General features: G+C 41.8%; 1 protein-coding gene across 1 annotated transcript in view; it reads right to left on the bottom strand.

The window, feature by feature from the left end:
• Positions 1–13,735, bottom strand: part of PATL2 (PAT1 homolog 2) — a 39,130-nt gene extending 25,395 nt beyond the window's left edge. The window contains exons 1-11 of the mRNA XM_063442708.1: positions 13,666–13,735; positions 12,391–12,493; positions 11,870–12,144; positions 11,496–11,567; positions 11,293–11,355; positions 9,900–10,067; positions 9,591–9,677; positions 6,471–6,640; positions 5,862–5,933; positions 5,136–5,274; positions 2,362–2,482 (exon numbers count right to left, since the gene is read on the bottom strand). Coding sequence (XP_063298778.1) covers positions 2,362–2,482; positions 5,136–5,274; positions 5,862–5,933; positions 6,471–6,640; positions 9,591–9,677; positions 9,900–10,067; positions 11,293–11,355; positions 11,496–11,567; positions 11,870–12,144; positions 12,391–12,493; positions 13,666–13,689 — 1,294 coding nt within the window. The 5' untranslated portion in view covers positions 13,690–13,735. The remainder of the gene's footprint in view (positions 1–2,361; positions 2,483–5,135; positions 5,275–5,861; positions 5,934–6,470; positions 6,641–9,590; positions 9,678–9,899; positions 10,068–11,292; positions 11,356–11,495; positions 11,568–11,869; positions 12,145–12,390; positions 12,494–13,665) is intronic.
• Positions 13,736–21,395: the final 7,660 nt, after the last annotated feature.

Below are 21,395 nucleotides of genomic sequence, written 5' to 3'. Positions count from 1 at the left end.
AGATCAGTTGGAGCGATGGGTTTAGCGTGACCTGAGGGAAGTATAGTGGTCAGCAGGCGCTTGATTGTGTGTGGTAATTCTGACTCCGGTAACCCCTCCGGGATCCCCCTGACCTTTATGTTGTGACGCCGTCTCTCATCCTCCTGGGCATCTAGGCGCCGTTCAAGGATCATGTTTTTGCGGCTCAGTTACTGCACATCAGTCTGCAGTGTGGTGATAGTGCACTGGCTGTCTTGAGAGGAGTCCTCCAGCATGGCAATTCAGCCTCTGAGGCCTTTCAGCTTTCCCCTTAATGCGGTGACATCCGCGAGGATGTTTGTTTGTAAGTCCACTAGTAGGGCTTTTAGCACCCTGGTGGTGACCAGGACGGCATCAGGATCATTCCTCGCCTTGCCTGGTTTTGCCCTCGGCGTTGGGTCTGGGGCTCGCAAGTATTCCTCTTAAGCTCCCTCTGAGCAGTCATCCGAGAAGTCGATGCAGCCTCCGTGGAGCGCCGCCATATTGCCGCCACATTTCCCTTATTGTCCGTCCTGAGGTTGGTTTGTCCGACATCTGTTTTTTATGTTTACGTCCCATCAGCCTTGAGGGGTGTCTGCGTGTGGTCGGTGGTTAGTGGGGGTAGTTTAGGCAGTTTTTTCGGCTTAATTTCTCCGGTTTTAACTCTGAGCTCAAGAGTAGCGCGTCCGTTCGCCTCGGCTGTCAGGCTCCGCCCGCCAGGTAACATTTTAATAGTGACATTGTAGTTGCATAACATACAACTAGAGTAATTATGGTAACAATTCAAGGACATACTTGGAAACAAGAGAAATCTCAATATATCCTTCCTGGTGAAATATATTTTATAAAGCAATATTATGCACAATGTAAACATTTGAGTGAATGCACAATGCATTTGCCATCTGCTCTTACATCATTGTTAAGATGAAGGGGAATATTGTCCTTTTTTATTTTATTTTTTAACCATTCTCCTACCTCTCTCCCACTTACAGATTTGCCCAGGAGTAAAACCAACCTCGTTATCAATGTTAAATCTGAACAGATAGTTAACCATGTTTTTTCTACCAAGTCTCTTGTTTCCACATTTACTGCAGTGTACGAATGACATTTGCATACCTCGACACATTTCAAATGGACACTTTAATTGTGAGTGGGGGGTGTGGCCAATCAAAAAATATTAGGCGACTTAATAAATGATGCAGTCCAATTTCTATACATATTTATTGTAGCATAAAGACAATATTGTGAGTCATTAGCATTCTACAGGGGAGCGGTCTGCCCAGAGTGACAGATGGGAGCACTACCGTTCTGTCAGTAATTTTTTGTAGTGTGTCTGCTTGGGATCTGGGTAGACGACTTAGTTATACTCTACCCAGGTGTAGTAGGGACAGGGAGGGAGCTGCCTCACAGTTTCAGTAAGTGTTGGTAGTGGAGTTATATGCTGCTTGCACCCGATGCATGGTAACTGCATAGTAAATATCAAGGGGGAAGAAAGACAGTCACTAACTCCCCAATCACTAAATACCAGGAACTGCCATGCCCCGAATGACCATAAAAGTGAAGAATTTGGCAAATGTGTGGCCGTATCAGTGTGTGTCTGCGCATCTGTGAGGGGTTATGAGAAACACACATTGGGATTGAATGAGAAGTTTAAAACTGCCAGGGCGAGGAGATGCAAAGTGACCCAGGTTCCTCCTCTGACTGTATATAGAAATAAATAAAAAAGCTCCACAGCAAATAAAGCGGTTATAGAAGCGAGGAACAGTGGATTGTCAGCCTAAAATAGGGATAGTGGGGAGGTTGGTGTATGACAAATATAGATAAATCACCCATTCTTCAAAATCGATCAGATCTAATATACAAAACATACCCATCGATTGATACAAACAGAACATGCAAAGCACCATAACCAGTACACCAAGTTGTTGCCTTCCCCCTCCATTGTAAGTAGTCAAAGCATTTCACTTTACTGTTGTCTGACGGTGAGCTCAACTCAGACTATGTTTCTACTTCTGTGTCTGAAATAGTGGGGGTAGAAAGACTCCTGGCACTATAACTACACACAAACAAAAATTAAAAAAAATAAAAATAAATAAGACCAGACTCACGAATGGTATTTCCATTCACTTTATATGGTTTGCAGAATAACCTAGACTTAGAATGCTATCAACATTCTCTTCAACACGGGTCAAAACTGAATTAAAGTTCCAAACCAAGATGCACACTTAAGTCAGCAATGTAAATACAAAATGAAAGATTTCTTAATTGCATACACAATATTTTTAGGAGGGTCCATCAGCAAAATGTATGCAAAACTTAAACATTCTTTTATGTGTTTTTCCCATCATCTTAAATAGTGCATACCTGATTCGTAGGTCTCGGTCTTTTGAATATAAGGAGTAACCAGTTTAGGGGGTTCCCGTTTTTTGCGCTCTCCAAAAAGCTCTTCTTCAGCTAATCTTCGTTCCAATTTTTCATAATAGGTCTGATAAAAATTAAATATACATTCCTTTTAGTGTCAGTCTAAAAGAGAAGACTTCTGCATAGTGGTTTTGACATTGTATATTTAAAATAAAAACATGCCAGATGGTCGGATAAGCCTGGAGTTAATAAAAAGCACTGTGCACAGTTAGTTCTAGAGCATTTTATTATTTCATAGGACTTCTTTAAATAATTAGAGGTTCACATTTTACTCATGATCAAAGCAGTTGCGACTAGTAATTATATATGTATTTTAAGAGCAGACCTATTCTCTCAGGTAAATAGATACCCTTCTGTACAGTCCTCCTGGAATTCTGAGCATCTAGCATACAGCTGCTTTTGCATACACACAATTCCAGTAGATCATATGCAGAATTGGCCTCTTTATTGAGGTAAGCGAGAGTCATAGCATGTTGCAACGATACAACAGTGAGGACTTAAAGTCCAATGGAGACTTGCCTTTCACCGCAGCTAGGATTCACTGTTTATCGGTCATAGTTTGAGAACTGATGATCACATCTCATGGTGACGATTTAGGTGCTTGTTTGGGCTTATTTATGTGAAAGAAGCCATCTAGGATTAATCTCTTCGTCTGAGCATGTGGCAGCAGCACTGTTGGAGTCTCCTGAGGAAGTGGGGTAGTTCGTCTGAGCCAATTGCATCTGGTATATCTCAGAATTTGATATTAGTGCGCAAAGTTCTGTCCTCAGCTAAAAATCTAATCTCGTTTTCAGTTGAGAATGGGAAGACTGGAATTGGAGAAAGTCTTCTTTTAAGGCCTTTATCTCTTGCTGCACATTTAGTACATCTTCTCTGGAGGCCTGCATGCATGCGTTCACCGCTTGGACCTCTGTTCTCATCAGGTCCATATCGGCTGTAGACATCTGTTTTAGTTCCAATAAGATTTTTAATGTCGAGTTTAGAGGCTGGTGTCAAGGCATTTTGATCTACAGGCAATGTATCTTGTGTATGAGGTGCTGGGGGTTCTAAGGTCTGAGGTGCTGATGTCTCGCTCTGGGCGTGCCACCATTTTGCTGGTGGTCGGGTGTTAGAGCATAGTGCCAATATCTTGTTCGGGAGGTGTTTTGGACTTCCGTGGGGTTTGCCAGATATGAGAGCACGGTCTTCAGTGTGATAGTGAGGCAGGCCCTAGGCCTGCGGCGCACTTTCCTGCCCATCTGTAGGAACAAGAAAGGCTTTGGCTCGCAGCGTATGGTGTGAGATTTAGAGGGCAATAGTTTTCTCTGATGGATTGTACTCTGGGATAGTCGATTTAGTTAGATTTATTATCAGGCATCGGGAGCTCAGGAAAATGGAATCTAGTCAGTTCAGGTGTTAGGCTCCGCCCCCCAGAATGGGCCTCTTTAAAACTAGTTTGGACACTCAGTATAGCCAATGAACAATTTTTGGGGGAGGGATGAGGGGACTTCTGTCAAATGCATAGTCTTATATTCAACGCCTACCTCGAAAAGGGTAACTGAAAATAAGCATATGCCCAGTTTCCACTGAGAGGTACGGGTTGGTACGCTATTTGAGTGTTTCCATTATGAAAGGGGCCCATACAACAAACCATTCCTGGCCCCCCTTCAGATATAGGTCTACAGGAAATGGTATGGTACAGTTAGAGCAGAGCTACTGGCATCACACTATACAATCCATTGATTGGACAGGAAAACATCAATGCTCATGACAAATGACACGCTAGGCATTTGGTCTAAACCCCGAATGCCCTCTCTCGGTCCTACTTGCAGTGGAAATGCTCATCTGAGTAGGCTGGACCATTCTAACCCGTACCGACCCGAACCATACCGCTCCGTGGAAATGAGGCATAAGAAAGAGGAACGAATACTAGATTATACCTGGACCTAAACTAGAAGGAATGGGGCAGGCCAAAAATTGTAATATTTATGCAAAATTAAAAACAAAAAAACAAAGTCTCATAATGTTTAATTTAAACAGATACTCTAAAACACCATGACCACTTTCAATGATTTAAAGAGGTCATGGTGCTTGGAGTCTATATGCAGCAATTAACTAGGAAATACTGCACATACAGGAGTTTAATACCTTTGCTTCCAGAGTTGAAACTCCACCCTGGGTAGAGTCATAGAGGCGTCAGACAGAACCGAACCAACAGTTCGGAGCTGGCTAATGTTAATTCTGTGCATATTTTAATGCACAGAATTGCAGTCAGTGGCTGAGAGCAGTTAGCAGACACGCTCAGCCAGGAGATGGTCTTCTGCACAAGGCGGATGTCATCACTGGTCACTGCGGACCCAGTTATAGAACAAATCATTGTTTTTGATGCATGGAGTAAGCCTTTAAACCTCCAAGTTTGCGCATGCTTTTCACAACTTCTAGCTCCGTTTTATAAACAGATGACAGAAGTGGATTTATTCAATTAAACGTTATGTCTAAAAAGGATCCAGTGGGATAACGTGACTAAAAATTTTCTTCTCAAATGAGGGCAACATACAAAAGATCCATATTCGCAGACATGAATTCACAAACATTCATACTCCCATACATGCATATCCATACTGACAGATACACAGAGAATCACTCCCATACACACTGGCACTACAATACCCCTAACGTAGCATGGTCAAGCAGAATCCTGCACTTCCTGCCCCTCACCCATGACCGCCATTAGTTACCTGGTAATAATAATCATCCAGATGTGGATTTTCACTTTGCAGTTGAATCATCTGAAGTTTAATTACCCATTCTCTCTCCTTCTGAGACATTAAGCTAGCATAGGGATCCAGCCTACTGTCCCACTGTTTCCGGGAGGAGCTTAGGATAAGAAGATAAAAAACACAAAACTGAGCTCAGCAAAATATTTTATATTAAACTACCAAACAGATCGCAAATTGAATTGGTATTGTACAAAAAAATATATATATATATATATATATATTTAAATAAATAAAAAGCCACTGCCTAACCTTGCATTACATCTGCATCTACTTTTCTGTAACTGTTAAAAATCGGTTTTGGCACTTCTAAGTACTTAATGAAAATATAATCTCATACAATGCAAAGATACAACAAGACAAAGTAGGGATTCTACCTGGTCTTCTGGTAAAGACCGAGGTTGACAAATGACAGAGCTCCACTGTCACCATTTGTCCAATCAAAAAGCGACAACTGGGATCTATAGAGGCACGTGCAGTCTTGCACACGTATGAGACTACATGAATGTGGGGGCATAGCAATTATGCCAATTTGCCATTTTAAATAAAAACTTAATATTATATATTTTAAGAATGTTTTTAATGCGACCATTCAGGTTTAGTAGATGAGGCAGTATCATTATAAAGGCTGGATATTTGAAACCCCTTAAAATGGATTTCGAAGAAATATTAAAAATCTTCCTTTACCTCTGTGCTCTCTGGCGTTGGTTAAGAATTCGCCGATGCTGGGGATGGAGCTGCGTTACATGTCCTGGAACTCTAAAAAAAAAAAATAATTGGGGATGAGTTCATGAAAAAAAAAGGGATCACAAATTTTATTCAGGTAACAGATGGACATGCAGGATTCAGAACAGCAAGCTCACACGACTGGGCAAAAATTACTAATGTCACCAGTTTGGAGGAGGAATTACATAGAATTTATGTGAAACCATAGATTAGGTTACTCATCTAAGTTTTTCCATTTCTGGTGGGTGAACAGGAAATGTTACTGTATCAGTTGGATTAGAAAACCCACACCACACATATTGGAAAAATGTATATACACTGGTAGTTAATTTAACCAGGTAAGTTATATTTAGGTAGTTTCTAGTCCACATTGCATCTAGTGGTCTAGATGATATTTAAGCAGTTAAATTGGTACGCATTCTAATCAATGTCAGAGGAAAGGAGAGCCAAGTTGACCTAGGTGGGAATTAGACTTGTGACTGAGATACTGTAGTAGGGGTTTTATCAGCTGAGCAAACTGTGCGCCTTAAAGACAACAAAATAGTGAAGAAAACTGGGGTGTCAACTTACTTAAACCTTTGCAACGTGTTGCCCATTGGGCTGAAGAATGGAGACAGGCTGGGGCTGGGTGACATCGGCCCAAAATGCATTCGGACCATTTTGGGAGTCATGGGTCTGGCTGGTGTACTGACATTGGGAGACATCGGCCTAAAGGGGGTCTGTGACATAAAACCTGGAGACTGGGAATAAAGTTACAGTTTTAAAAATAAGCCAACATCTTTACATATCACCCTAAATTAAGAATACCATAAAATAAAAAAGTATAACAGGAAGAAAATATAAAAGATATATATCTAGCTGTAGAGATGCAAACTGTTTTACGGATAATTTGAGAGAGAAAGTGAGAAGTGAATCTCTAATAAGAACATTAGCAGTGTACGTCCCCATATTACCAGTATTGCTACTCCTAAAGCAGTAGGAGAGACACAAGACACGTAGTCCACCATAGGTTGTTGGCTTCTGTTATCATTTCTATGCGGATGACATGCAAATCTACCTGTCCTCTCCTGATCTCTCTCCGCCCATCTTGACTCATGTCTCTGCCTCTCTTCGATTTCCAAATGGATGGCTGCTCACTCCCTTAAACTCAACCTGTCCAAAACAGAACTTCTGGTCTTTTCACCCTCAAGTGTTACTACTCCAGTGTCTGGCTCCCTCCAAGTCAACGGCGCTACCATATCCTCTCCTTCACTCCTCATGTCCAATCAATCGTCAAATCCTGTAGCTTCATCTCAAAAACAGAGCGCGCGGCGGAGCCAAGCAACCATGCCGAGCAGTCGCCCATGAGAAGGGCTCCGTGCAAAAACGGTCACAATTAGCTAAAAATCGGGGCAAAAACCTACCAAATTAACAGCTAAGCGACCAGGAGAAGGGAGCCCAAGACCTCCACACACCTGGAGGTCTCCCCGGCACACTCCCCCCTGCCCCCTGCCGGTAAGGGATATCCGGGTAACCAAAGCCTGAGACACAGCGGCAACACTACAACAGTGACTGTCCCACGCTGGGAACAGCACTGACAAGCATGGCGGCCACCATGTGTAACCCTCTGAACAGCACCCCCCCTACCCCTCTCGAGGAAAGGCTGGATCGCCTGTTTGCTGCCTTTTGGGCCAAAATCTACCACCAGGGGGGCACAGAAGTGGAGACCCCAACAGCAACAACCCAGAGGGAGCCCGGGCAGAGGTCCGCAGTTCCCGACCGGGGCAAAGGCAAAGCCCGGATGGTGGAAGGGAGGAGGCGGACGACCCGACACAAACCTCGAAACCGCAGACCAAGACCAGCGGTGAGTAGTCCTACTCCCCAACAGGGACTACGCCTTTGCAGCCTCACCAACCTCCGGCAGACCAGCTCCCACCATGTGGGGAACCCACACAAGAGACCCAAAGATTTATCATGCCGCACATCCACAGCACCCCTGAGAACACTTACCCAAGAGACTGAACTGCCACACACGATGACGACCAAAGCGGCCCTTAGACACCCTCTCCAGCTATGACACCCCTGCGCAAGCAGGGCATCGGCTGAAACGGTCACACCATCGCCGCATCAGCCCTCCACCAGGAGGTGCACGCAGGTCGGATGACTGTAGCATGAGCTCTATACATTTGCATGCTGGGAATCTCCTGCAGATACCGTAGATCTGATTTTGCCGAGTATGTACCCCTAACATGCCTCTGTGCTAATTAACTAGCTGGCACCCTAGACTTGTGCCTGGAGGGACTAAAGTTTTTACAATACCCTCAGTAGATATACCTTGTAGACCAGCATGGCTCCATATTATACCCTACAGGCTAGCATAGCCTAGCTACAGGCTAATAATTGCACTAAGCCGTACATACCTTTGACAAATGTGCCTAGCTTCAGTATACTACAGAGCATTAACCCAACTAACTTGAACTTGAACCTTCAAAGCATGTATGTTACACACAGTGGTTGGTCCGCTGGCCTAAACACTTCTTAATGCCAAATAGATATATGTTTAGCTTGTTCTCTAAGAATCTATTCTCCATAATCCTGCCTCATAAGCCTGTTTTGCCATTTATTTTCAACATGTCTAGATAAGCGATGATTTCTAAGAGGCTTTTCCCTATACCCCAGAGATGTTCAACAAGCCTGTTATATCACAACTTTACTTAAAAATGTGTGCAGTAATCGTATATGCCAAGTACCTGTTAAACTGTGTGTATTACAATCCTTGTTAATGCTGTCGTGGCATAGCAAGAGCTATGTTCATTATTTGCACCACAAAAATAAAGAATTAAAAAAATAAATAAAAAAAACTAAAAAAAAACAGAGCGCGCATCCGCCCCTATTTAACTTTGGATGCGGCTAAGGTGCTGGTCCATGCTCTTGTTCTCTCTCACCTGGACTACTGCAATACTCTTCTCAGTGGTCTTACGCGTTCCCAGATTGCACCGCTACAATCTATAATTAATGCGGCGGCAAGGCTCATTTTCCTGTCCGCCCGCACCGCTCACGCCTCCCCCTTCTGTCAGTCCCTGCATTGGCTTCCAGTTAGATATAGGGCTCAATTTAAAGTTCTGGTGCTTACTTACAAGTCCCTACATAATGCTGCTCCAACCTACCTATCCTCCCTAATACACAAGTATGTCCCGTCGAGGCCCCTACGCTCTGCCAAAGACCTACATATATCCTCTGTCTGTACTCCCACCTCTAACGCTCGCCTCCAAGACTTTTCCAGGGCTGCACCTCTTCTGTGGAACTCCCTTCCCTTCTCCGTTAGACTTTCACCCAATACCACTCATTCAAAAGATCATTGAAAACTCACTTCAAGAAAGCATATCAATTGAACGGTTAGCAGGTTTTCATCCCCCACCCTCCATGACTCCTCTCCTGCAACTGTCAAAAATTACCTACTAAGCCCTCAATTAATACTTTTCTAACAACCTACTCCGTACCCCTACTTTTACCCTTTGTGTCACTTTACCCCACTCCCTCTAGATTGTAAGCTCATAGAGCAGGGCCCTCCACCTCTCTGTTCCTGTATGTCCAGTTGTCTGGTCACAGTTACATGTCTGTTAGTCCACCCATTGTACAGCGCTACGGAATCTGATGGAGATATATAAATAATAATAAAAAAATAAAAAATAAAGTTTTAGCCAACATTACCTGATTTTGTGTGAAATTTGGAGGAACTCTCCTCGGTGGAGTAAATGGATATCCTGGACGCATTGGGCGGCCTGTTAATGGAGATTGCTGCAAGGAAGGGGGTGGGGGAGAGGGGGAATGTGGAATAGTTAAAGCATCACAGTTATGTCCCCACTGATTGTACTCCTCCCATTGCCTCTCGCCTTCGTTATCCTTTATATTTCATGCTGGATCTCAATACCATTTGGTTCTCCTTTGCCCATAATATCTATGCTTCACCCACATTTACACTTTTTCTAAAGTTATATTTTAATATGAGTCACATCTCACCTGTCTCATGAAACGCTGACGATAAGGTTTAGGAGACATTATACCCATTTCTGGGCATTGGAGTCTTGGCGAACACAAATAACCTCTCTGGATTGGAGAGTCAAGGAAATCCAAGTTGGCTTGTGGGAGATAAGGCGCCTTATCCATGATTCGAAGGATCGCTTTATCCTACAAATAGTAAAGGGAATTAAAAAAAAAAAAACTCACAGATATGCTGCACCATTTAGACTTTTATTTTTAAAATCAAACCTACCAAGGCAATCATAGTTCAAAGAAACCATTTCCCCCATTGGAGAAAAAATAAAAAATAAAAATAAAAAATTTACAAAAATTTAACTATACCCATATTTAAGAACGATGTATCTGGATCCTGATGAAAGTCCCTAGGGGAACTGAAACATCGATCTCTGGATTTTATGTACTTTTAATAAAGAAACTACTCTAAAGCAAGACTGAGTGCAGCCAAACTTGTGTGTTTCACATTTAAAAACAAATGTGTATGATTACTTTATGCAACTTGACATTAAATTGTTTCAAGTGGTTATGGTGCCTGGATTCACTGTGCAGAGTTTCACTATGAAAACACAGCGCATACAGAGTTTAACAGCTTTGCTGCTGGAGGGGGTCATTTCACCCCCAGCATCGTCATTGGCCAGCCAAGAAGAGTTCTGGGATGGCTTATGTCAATTCTGTCTATATTTCTATGCACAGAGGAGCATCCATTGGTTGAGAGAGAGGGCATCTGATGTTCTCAACCAATGAAGAAGTGGCAGGATCAGCATCTGACCTCTGCAGCTCAAAATAAGCTGGGCATCATAAAACGGCCTTCAAAAGGAGGTTCAGCATAGACTAGACATTGTGACAAACTCTGAATGCTTTCTCTAAGCTGACAGTCCGGTGTAAAGGACAGAAACGAGGATAAATTAAACAATTCAAAATATTCACTAAAATGTATTTCAAATTAAGGTAAAATTAGCCAACCTGGAAAGTTCTCTAAATCCACTACGCGTTAAGTTCATCAGCTCAGACCCGAAATTAGAAATCCACTTAGGGCTCTCATTCTCCTAATTTTCAACACGTCTTCTGACTAAACTGGATATATTAAATTCTACATAAAAACACACCCACTCACCCTCTAATGATTTAGCAGGAATAACCGGATTTTGGACCTGTATCAATTTCCTTAAAAAAAAACATTGTTTTTTGAGGTCTCACTTCTGTGTACCCAGGATGTTCCTGGACTAAACTAGATTATAATGTCAACTGCTCAAGCTTTAACGCAAAACCAATTCTCTTTAGCTTAAAGAGAAAAAAAACAAAAACCGACAAGGGAATCTGTGCTAAAAAGAATGTTTTGGGGGAGAGAGAGAAAAAAAAAAAAAAAATAACTTGCCTCTAATATTTGACCTACTGATGCCCTCGGGGAAGCTTCCCACATTCCAGAATCCATTCCACTCTAGGTGTAAGAGTAGGGGGAAAAAAAACAAAAATGTTAAAAAAAGATTGCAATGGCAACTCCATGCACAGAGAGAGTCACACAGACAGACCTAAATGCACCAACGACAGATATGCTTGTTAAAGTGTTAAACCTTTTACCGTATCATATTCTGTATCAAACTCAGCCCAAGCAGATCCAATTCCACTGTCTACAACTGCACTGTCCATGCTCTAGATTAAAAAAAAAAAAAAAAAAATTTTAAATAACGATGCACAACAATAAACAGCACAGTGAATTAAGGTAGTCGTTTTCCTCACTCCTTTCCCTAGGATTAGACACACTCCAATCCCAAGTACTTCAAAATGTAAAAAATAAAAAATAATAATAAAACCTACAGTTGCGGGCATTGGGTGTTGCTTTGCACAAACACTTATAAAACAGAAGTAAATTCTTCAAATAGGAGACTCACTAGAAGAACATCAACAGTCATAGAACTACAAGTACCATCATAGGTAGATAATATGCAGGTTACCTCCAAAGTCGGTTTTCCATGGAAAGCCTTCATCACTGCAGGGTCTCCCAGTTCAGATTCATCCAGGTCTGATGAATCATGATGATCATCCATGTTCATAGAAGGAGCATCGTGTTTAGGCGATTCCACCACAGTTTTCACTTCCTGGAATTGGGATTTTTTGTCATCTTTTTTGGCTTGAACAATAGGGTCTGCATTCTTAATGGCCTCTTTCTGGTCCAATTTCTTCTCCTCCTCAACATCTGGTTTTGTGCTCTCCTCTTCAGAATCTTGATCTCAAAATATTTAAAGATAGCAGAAAGATGAGATTGGATATTGTAAACCGAGAGATTGGCAGCAAAGATTTAACAATGTTGAGGGTCTGTTGTCCACGGCTTTAACTTTATATCCCTAATGTCAATCAATAGAGATTTGTGTAGACAGTAATTATTCTAGTCACTGGGGGTCTAAATAATAAACATGATAAAAGCCTATGTAATTCAGATAATAAATGGACATTCTATTGTCCCAATCCAGCCTACCTAATCCAAAGGTCACTTCATTGTACAGATCAATATCTTCATCTTCTTCTACCATTTCTTCTAGTAACAATCCCTCTTCTGCCAGAAAGTAATCTTCTGGCAGCTTTGTTTTGAAAGAACAAAAAAATAAAAAAGTCAAATAAGATTGTTTGAACATATAAATTCCAGTTCGCCTTAACCCCTTAAGGACCAAACTTCTGGAATAAAAGGGAATCATGACATGTCACGTGTCCTTAAGGGGTTAAAAGCAAAAAAAAAACCAAAAAAAAAAACCTCACAAGCCTTCTAGCCTCCCTTTTAACCAACACTAAAGTAGAATATCCTCCAAAAATATATATATAAAAAAAATGTGCAGTCCCACATCCACACTGTTCTCAATTATATGTATTATTATGTGTCCTATAGCTGTTGTGGCAAGGCATGTTTGCACGGCTTTATGTGCACGACAAAAATAAAGAATTAGGAAAAAAACAAAGATACACAATTGGAATAAGCTATATTTTTTTTTATTAATTTATGATACTTTTTACAGGAGCCTGCTAAAGTGCCTTATGTCTGAAGAGGTGTACACTTTAAACGAAATCGATACCTTTATAAGGTAACCACCTTGTTAAAACCACCTTCTATTCAGACAACCGTTCCTGTTACTTCTTGGTTTGTTTAGCTCAATTGAGCTAATCTCAGAAGGCAGCAATTGCCCAGAGCACCTGCTTTGCACAGATTTTCATGGAGCTGCATTGGGAAATCTGTGATTTGTTTCAAGCCTTTGCAAGGCCTCCCACCTTCTAATCCAACCCAGACTTTCTGTGGCTGCCCAGAGCTTTGCAAGCAGCGTATAGATATATCCCACATAAATAAAAAAAAAATGCATACTTATTTTCACTGGAGGTATATCTACTAAACAGTGTATATTTAACTTTAGGCAGTGGAAGGTCCATCAATCCTCCCTCGCAATAGATTGAAGGATCATTGACCTCTACCTGTCCTTCCCTCCATTGAAAACTTAATTCTTTACTTTTGCAAATTTTATAATATAATCTGTCTGTATGTCTAACATATGTAAAGCTCGCTGGATAATACTATTGTACATAAAATATATGGCTTTGTTCCTAAAGAATATTTCAAAAGACACACTATGGATCACTACAGCTTGTTTCGGTGGTTATGGTGCAGTGGGTATTTGGGTGCAGTTTCCTAACCTACAAAGTAGTTTCTGTGGAGAGGATAAATTATACACATACTGCTTAAACGGAAGTTAGAAATTAGATTACTTACAATTTGTTCTGAAGCACGACTCATGGTTTAAAAATCATTGAAGGATGTACTGGAAAATATTAAACCTGTGAGCAAGACAAGATTAGAGAAATGTTTTAAAAGCAAGACTATGTAAATTAAATAAAGCTTTAAAAGTAATATTTTGCTATATAGTTGCAGTCATCAATGACTACAAAGAGAAAAATAAAACCACACACTTAGAAACTTGACAATTTTTTGTTTTGTTTAAAGATTTTAGGGGGGGAGGGGGGAGGTGAGCCAGGACAGTTTTATATATTTTATTTATTTTTATTAAAAAAAAAAAAAAAAAAAAAAAAAAAAAGTCTTCAGGGGCCAATATGAGCTACCTATCAAAAACGGCTCTATAAAAACCCATAGGAAATGGTATGATAAAAATGGATGAACTTTATTTATTTTATTTTTTAAACAGTTGAAATGAATTCCTGGCATGATTTCATAGTTCATTGATGGAGAGAAAAATCTTCAGTCTCCATTTAAAAAAAAAAAAAAAAAAGTTTTTTTACGAATCCCAAAATGTCTGCATTTGGCCGCCACTAGCTATAAACTAAAATAATAAATTAAAGAGAGCGTAAAAAAAGAAAAAAATTAAAAAAAAATGCATGTGCCCATAGCTAAAAGTCTCTGGTACAGGAAACCTAGAATAGCTGCAAGTAGTTTATATTTAAACTATTGGAATAGATGTTGTAAGCAGTAACTCAGGTATCAGCCTTTGTATGTAAACCAACATCCAGGAACAGCATGATAGGAAGTACAGAATGAATCCAATGTAGTTTAGCTAGAAGGAAAATTAACAGTATTTTAGCATTTTCTTAAGGTGTTAAGCTGTGAGGAGGAGGTAACCAGCTCCAAAATTAGCTATTTTCCTCCCATTGTACCTAAACAGTAAGTGATACAGGCATGAGAATGTTGGTGGAATAATCAACTCACTCCCCAAAACTAATGAAAAAATAATTGGGGCAGGTGTGCCCCTAATACACTCTACAGGTAGGATAATATAATTTTGGGGTCAAAGTCCCATGAAGTCAATACAGGATTATGTTACAGGTGGGAAAACCAATTCTTAATTTAAAAAAATAAAAATAAAAAAATGGATGAATGGGGAATTGAGCATTTAAATATGTTTTATGTAAATTTGTCACATCCAGTGTCTTAATCAGTGTATAAAGAGTTATTTAGGATACACTAGTTTGGGAATTTAGGATACACTAGTTTGGGAATGTTAAGTCAAGAGACACTAAGAGCTGATTTAGATTTCATTGACTAAGGATCAGGACGTTATGTGGATTCTTATATGAATAAATAATCTAATTTCCCCAAATTTAATGTATGACATCCTGATAAATGTATAGATTGATAGATATATGGACTGCAAGGAGATAAATAACTACCAGTGTTTCTGTGATGTGATGTGATGTGATGTGATACAAATGATTTAAACCAGTTCAGCGCACTTACCACAGCAGGCTGTTCCCAAGTAACACAGCTTATCCACACCCAGCCCACTAAATATTACACTCAAAGAGACCCACCTGTGGCACTGCTCTGAGGGGCCATCTGTTTAAAAAAACAATTCCTTTAAAGGTATAGCACAGGAGGGGCTGTAGTGAAAACACATTGTGAGATGTTGCATTTACACTGATTGTAAACCTCATTAGCTATAAAATTATAGAGAAAATGTCAGATGCAAACATGTTACTACATCATGTGTAAAGACTACAAGAAAATTAAAATGTAACCATTGCAAACCATTCTTACAATTATAAACTATTATTACCATTATACACCATGCAATCAGTGCAATACAGAAAACTAACCAAATACTAACATAAATAAGAGTAGATTTTAAATTACTAGAAGGCTATATATGACTGAAGAGGATCCTTCTGCATCTCAAGGGAGCTTACACAAATCTTTACACATCTCTTCTAGGTTAATCACTGAAGTGAGAATTGTTAAGGATTCAAAGTGGATTTCAAATTTAAGGCTAAAATAGTCAAACTGTGGAAAAAAATCTCCATACCAGCTATGATTCCACAATCTGCTATTTTAGCCTTCAATTTAAATTTCACTTTGACAACTCTCATTTTAGAGAAACACACACACGCGCACGCCATATAAGGCAGTACTTTGTTTTATGTATTTTCCTACACTTGACAAAGCTTGACAGCGGTAGCTCCCACCCAAAATAAAATAAAAATTGAGAAAGTCTATAATTACCAACAGCGTTAATTACGTGGGAAGTGTCAGAAATTCCAAATGAATTTCAAAAATAGGGCCCAAATAACTGAGCTTGATAAATTCAAGTTTGTCTATTTTGGCATTATAGTTATAATTTAGGCACTAAGACAACTTTAGTTTAATGAAGCAGTTTTGGTGTTTAGATCATGCCCCTGCCGTCTCACTGCTGAATCCTCTCCCATTTAGCAGTTAGATTACTTTATTTATACGGCCCTTGTCACACCTCCTTGCATGTGACTCCCACAGCGTTCCTGTAAAAATAGATCTAATGTTTAAACTTCCTTTGGTGCGCAATTTGTTTAACTTAGAATTTCTTATCTTATGCTCTGATAATAGCCTGCTAGAAACTGTAAGAGTGGGGACATTATAGACTCCCAGACCACTTCAGCTCATTGAAGTGGTCTGGATGCAATGTTTCCCTTAGTTCTGCAATGTAAAACATTGTAGTTCCAGAGAAACTGCAATATTTACATCACAGTGCCAAGACAGCCTCCAGTGGCTGTCTACCAAAGTGACGTTGGATCTCCTCAGGCTCTGCATGAATACATCCAGCTCCCATAGTGGAGGGCCTAATGCGTTCGCAGCGTACACAGGGCATGTGCTTTAGGTCCCCCATCAGATGACTTAAAAGGGAGCGGAGTGCTGATCCAGAGGAGCTGAAATGAAAGGACAGCTGACTTAGAGGATTTTTCTACTTCAACTATTTTGACTTTAAATTTGAAATTCACTTTGAATTAATTTTGAACTTTAGTATATAATGTGGTATAATGGAGTTGGGACATTTCAAAAGATCTTTGTATAATGGAGTTTGTATAATGGTTTAATGGAGTTGGGAAATGTGAAGAAAATGGACTTTAATTTGACATTTTCTTCTGTATTCGTTTATTTCCTCCATTCACTGTATGAATATTGGATATTAGTTCGGTAGTTTCAAACTACCAAACACCGACCACCCTCCTGGCTCATTAAGTTCAAAAGAACCGTTGATTAAGTGTTCCCTGGGCGGCCGCTGTTCGTATAGCCGAACGCCACGTGGAAAAGAAAATGGCGGCCATCTTGTTCGCACGAGGGGAGTCAGCGGGACTTGGTCGTCGAGTATCTGGAACTAAAATCGGACACTCGACCTCACGAACCACCGCTGAAACTACCGAACGCCGGCTTCTCCTACTTACCAAACAACCAGAAGAGCGGCATTCGGTAGTTATGTTCGTGCAGACAAGGGGAACAATTGCTCCTATGAGCCAGGAAGATCTATTCGGTATTTTGCTTGTTTTTCGCCTTTTTCTTAATTGACCGACCGCACACGCTGAATTCGTGGTACTGTTTTGGGCAGGAGCCTCTTGTGTGGACGGTAAAACATGACTTCCACACTTTTTAAGAACCCCTGAACCGATCTGGGTGAAATTTGGATATGTTTGTCCCCCAGATCGGGGCTATCAGGGGATGTGGGGATATTTTGTGGGGATACCTTGTGGGAAAAGGGGTGTTCTAACTTTTGGGGAAATTGTGTGCCCTCTGCCTGGAGATAATAATTTAATCCTTAACTTATCTCAATATCTCCCAGGCAGAGGGAAGGCGTGTATTAGTGCAAAACTGTATAATGAATGGTCAATGTATTTGTTTGCTGTGGGAGGTCCTCTTGCAGGAGGATTTCTCATAAAAGCCAGCCTGTTTTCAATAAAGATCATTCCTGTTACACCCTTCATGAAGTCTAGGCTCATGTTTGGGGAATATTCTATTTGCTGGGGAGAATTGTCTTGGAAGCTGCATTCATCTCTACTATTCCTCTACTCCCTGCTGTAGCTATAATCACTTATGCTCAGCTGTTGGGAAATGGGAGGAAGGCCAAATCGAAGTAAGGACCCAACTGGGCGACCACAGCCGATGGATTGACCTATAGGGTCACAGTTGGCACCATTTCTTATGGCTGCCTTAGCAATGGTAAAACAGAATACTGTAGTAGAATATGAAAAAAGTAATAAACAGTATGCAGTTCCGAATAGGGGTAATGACCTCAAACCCTTTTCCAATAGTCCCAAGCGTGCGGTAGGGCTGCAACTTGCCTCTATGTACCTGCTGCAGACCCTTCACCGCACCTAACCGTAGGCGCGGGGGAGAAGGCCGATCCCTCAGCCGCTCGAGACCCACTACACTGGAGGTCTCCACGGGCCATCCTCTTTCCCCCTCCCCCCTGCCGGTGATGGATATCCCGGCAATTAAAGCCTGCAGCCCAGCATGGAGGCACCAACCTCAAACGACCGGCACCACCGGACCATCGACATACAACATGGCGGATGCCACGTGGGCCTCAGCACCAGAGCCCGATCTGCCCCCACTATTGGTGCGGCTGGACTGCATCCTCACTGACTTTTGGACCAAGATCTTCAATCGTGGGAACACCCTTAATGAAAACCCAGGGACAACAATTAAACAGACACCCAAGCTAAAGCCTGCAGCACAGACGAATGCCCCAAGAGTGCCACAGAGAGCGGGGAAGAGCTGACCAAAGCACATTGACCAACGACCATGGGTGAGCCGTCTGAATCTCCGACCAGCGGTGAGTCGCCCAAAGCCCCCACAGGGACTCACCCCAGGTTTGCCCCATCGGCGCCCTGCCCTCCACCGGCAACGATGGTAAAACAAAATACTGTAGTAGAATATGAAAAACAGTAATAAACAGTATGCAGTTCCGAATAGGGGTAATGACCTCAAACCCTTTTCCAATAGTCCCAAGCGTGCGGTAGGGCTGCAACATGCCTCTATGTACCTGCTGCAGACCCTTCACAGCACCTTTGGAACCTGGACCTTTATATCAGGTGAACATAATATGTCTAGCCAGTAGTTTTGCCCCACTTCTTTTCAAAACAATGTAATGAAAAATGCTTGCATGGAGAGGCTGATGAATTGGGAATCCTGTGTTGAATGTGTAAAGGAGATATATACAATATTCAGGTGATAGTCCAAAAATTAGAATATCGTGCAAAAGTTCATTTATTTCAGTAATGCAACATAAAAGGGGAAACTAATATATGAGATAGACGCGTTACATGCCAAGCAAGATAGTTCAAGCTGTGATTTGTCATAAGTGCGATGATAGTCTCATAGTCTCCCCTGCTGGCTAATGCAGGGCTGGCAATGTCCAAGCGCTAGCCCTGCAATGTGCCTTCATGGACCAGAGGGGAGATCAGTGAGCCGGGAAGGGACAGAGGGAGAGAGGACCAGGGAGCTCAGCCTGCAGCTCCTCCAGGTCCTTCTCTTGCGAGCACGGAGCATTGCCGCGCTTACCACGGCAATGCTCCAGATCACGCCAGAGTGAACTCAAGCCCTGGAGCGACGGGCTAGAGTTCACTCTCCCCACTGCGAGCACCAGGGATTCCCCACGGACCACCAGGGATTGAGAAATGTCCCCCTTCTCCCTCAGTAAAGGTAAGAAGGGAGGGGAGGGCATAAATTTATTTATTTTTGATTAAAAAAATTATAATAAAAAAGCCCCCTACCCTCCTCACCACACATTCACACACTGCCACCCTATACACACACTTCCCCACACATACACACTGCCCCCTACACTCACCCATTGCTCCCCATACACACAATTCCCTCACACATACACACACTGCCCCCCCATACACTGACCCCCATACACACATTGCCTCCTCACACACACACAGTCCCCCACACCCTATACATTCACACACTTCCCCTCAATACACACATTGCCCCACATACACTGCCCACGCATACACACACTGCCCCACACACACAGCCCCCCATACACACATTGCCTCCTCACACACACACAGTCCCCCACACCCTACACATTCACACACTAAAGCCCCCCACACACACACTGAACCTTTCACACACACACTGCACCCCTCACACATTTCACCACTCACACACACCACTGCTCCTATGTCCTACTACAGCCCCACATCCCAGCAGACCCCAGGTAAGTTGTTGAACTGTTCTTAAATGGTTTGACTGCTTACTCTGGTAGGGGGCCTGGCACTCCTGGCACCATAACCACTATGCAGAGCTGTAGTGGTTATTGTGCATGCATTATTTCTTTAAATAATCTACAAGTGCCCCTCTTGGGATCAGGCTCTGGATCTGCCACTGGATCTGGAGTGTCCGTTTAACCCCTTAAGGACCAAACGTCTAGAATAAAAGGGAATCATGTCATGTGTCCTTAAGGGGTTAAATATGAAAGAATGAGTGGCCAAGCTAAATATTATTGAAGTGGAAATCAATCAATAAATTGATTATTTTGTGTATCTGCCCCTGGCCAAATTAAAGAAACAGTGCGTGCACGCTCCCTGAAGTAATTCACACGGGACACAAGTTTCAGGTTAATGAAAAACTTGAGGAATGTTTATTAGAAGGGGGTGGCATGCCCCTTATAAAGCAAAATTACATCATAAGCATTGTCAGAGATAACATTGATTTATACATCAATAATTGGTTAGGGGTTAAGTGGTTGATTCATTGCTCATCCTACCGGGTGTGATGTCACTGGCATCTTGCGGGTCTCCCCCAGATTCCAGTGCCATCTTGTTAGTGAGGGTGTTATTTGATGACTAAGGGAAACTCCCTGGCCCTAGCGCCCATTTTAGACAAATCACAAAGTATAATAAATGCTGATTAAAAATTATATAAAGTAAATAGACATTTTACTGATTAACAATTAGGATTATATTTCATGTCCACAACAGTCCTATTGGCTGTTTACAATGGCTATTTACTAAACAGACAACTACAACTGCCCCTAATATGTCCCTAACTGGCTGCAACTCATCTGTCTTAACGGGCCTCGAACGCTTCACTCCGTGGGTATCCCGCAGTGGCTAACCCACTACTTCTCCCACGAGAGACTTCTGCCCGTAGAGACAGACACTATCCCTACAATATCCCTATAGGAAAGCAGTTGTCTGTTTGAACTGGTGAGACTGAAGGGGTGTGTGTGGTGTGTCACATTCTATGTCATCAATGTCCTGGTGTAAAAATGTGGGAGTTACGTTATCAATGGTTTGTCCTACCGTCTTCTGTAAGTATTTCTGTATGCAATGTAGTATGCAGCATGTCAGGAAAAGGAAAATGACTGTTACCGTGAGGACTGCCATTCCAGCCTGGAATAAAGTCTTCTGCCACCCATTCATCCATCCAAACCATCTATCCCACGTATTGGGGACCCCAGAATTCTTTTGTATTTCGTCAGAGAGGCTGTCTAACTTTTCTATTGCCATAGTCACCTTCCCATTGGGCCCAGAATTGTCAGGGATAAAGGTACAACAGGTCATGGTGTCGGGGAGTATTTTACATACACCTCCTTTTTCGGCAAGAATCACATCTAGAGCCATCCTGTTTTGAAATGTCATTTGGGAGGTAGCTTGTAGCTGTTCCGCTAAGCCCTGTAGGGCATCTCTGGTGTAATTAACAAACCGCTGCTGATTATAGTAAATGTAGTTTAT

The sequence above is a fragment of the Pelobates fuscus genome, chromosome 1, assembly GCF_036172605.1.
Source record: "Pelobates fuscus isolate aPelFus1 chromosome 1, aPelFus1.pri, whole genome shotgun sequence".
Taxonomy (NCBI): Eukaryota; Metazoa; Chordata; class Amphibia; order Anura; family Pelobatidae; genus Pelobates; species Pelobates fuscus.
The sequence above is the reverse complement of the archived record's forward strand: the minus strand, read 5'-3'. Positions and strand labels throughout refer to the sequence as shown.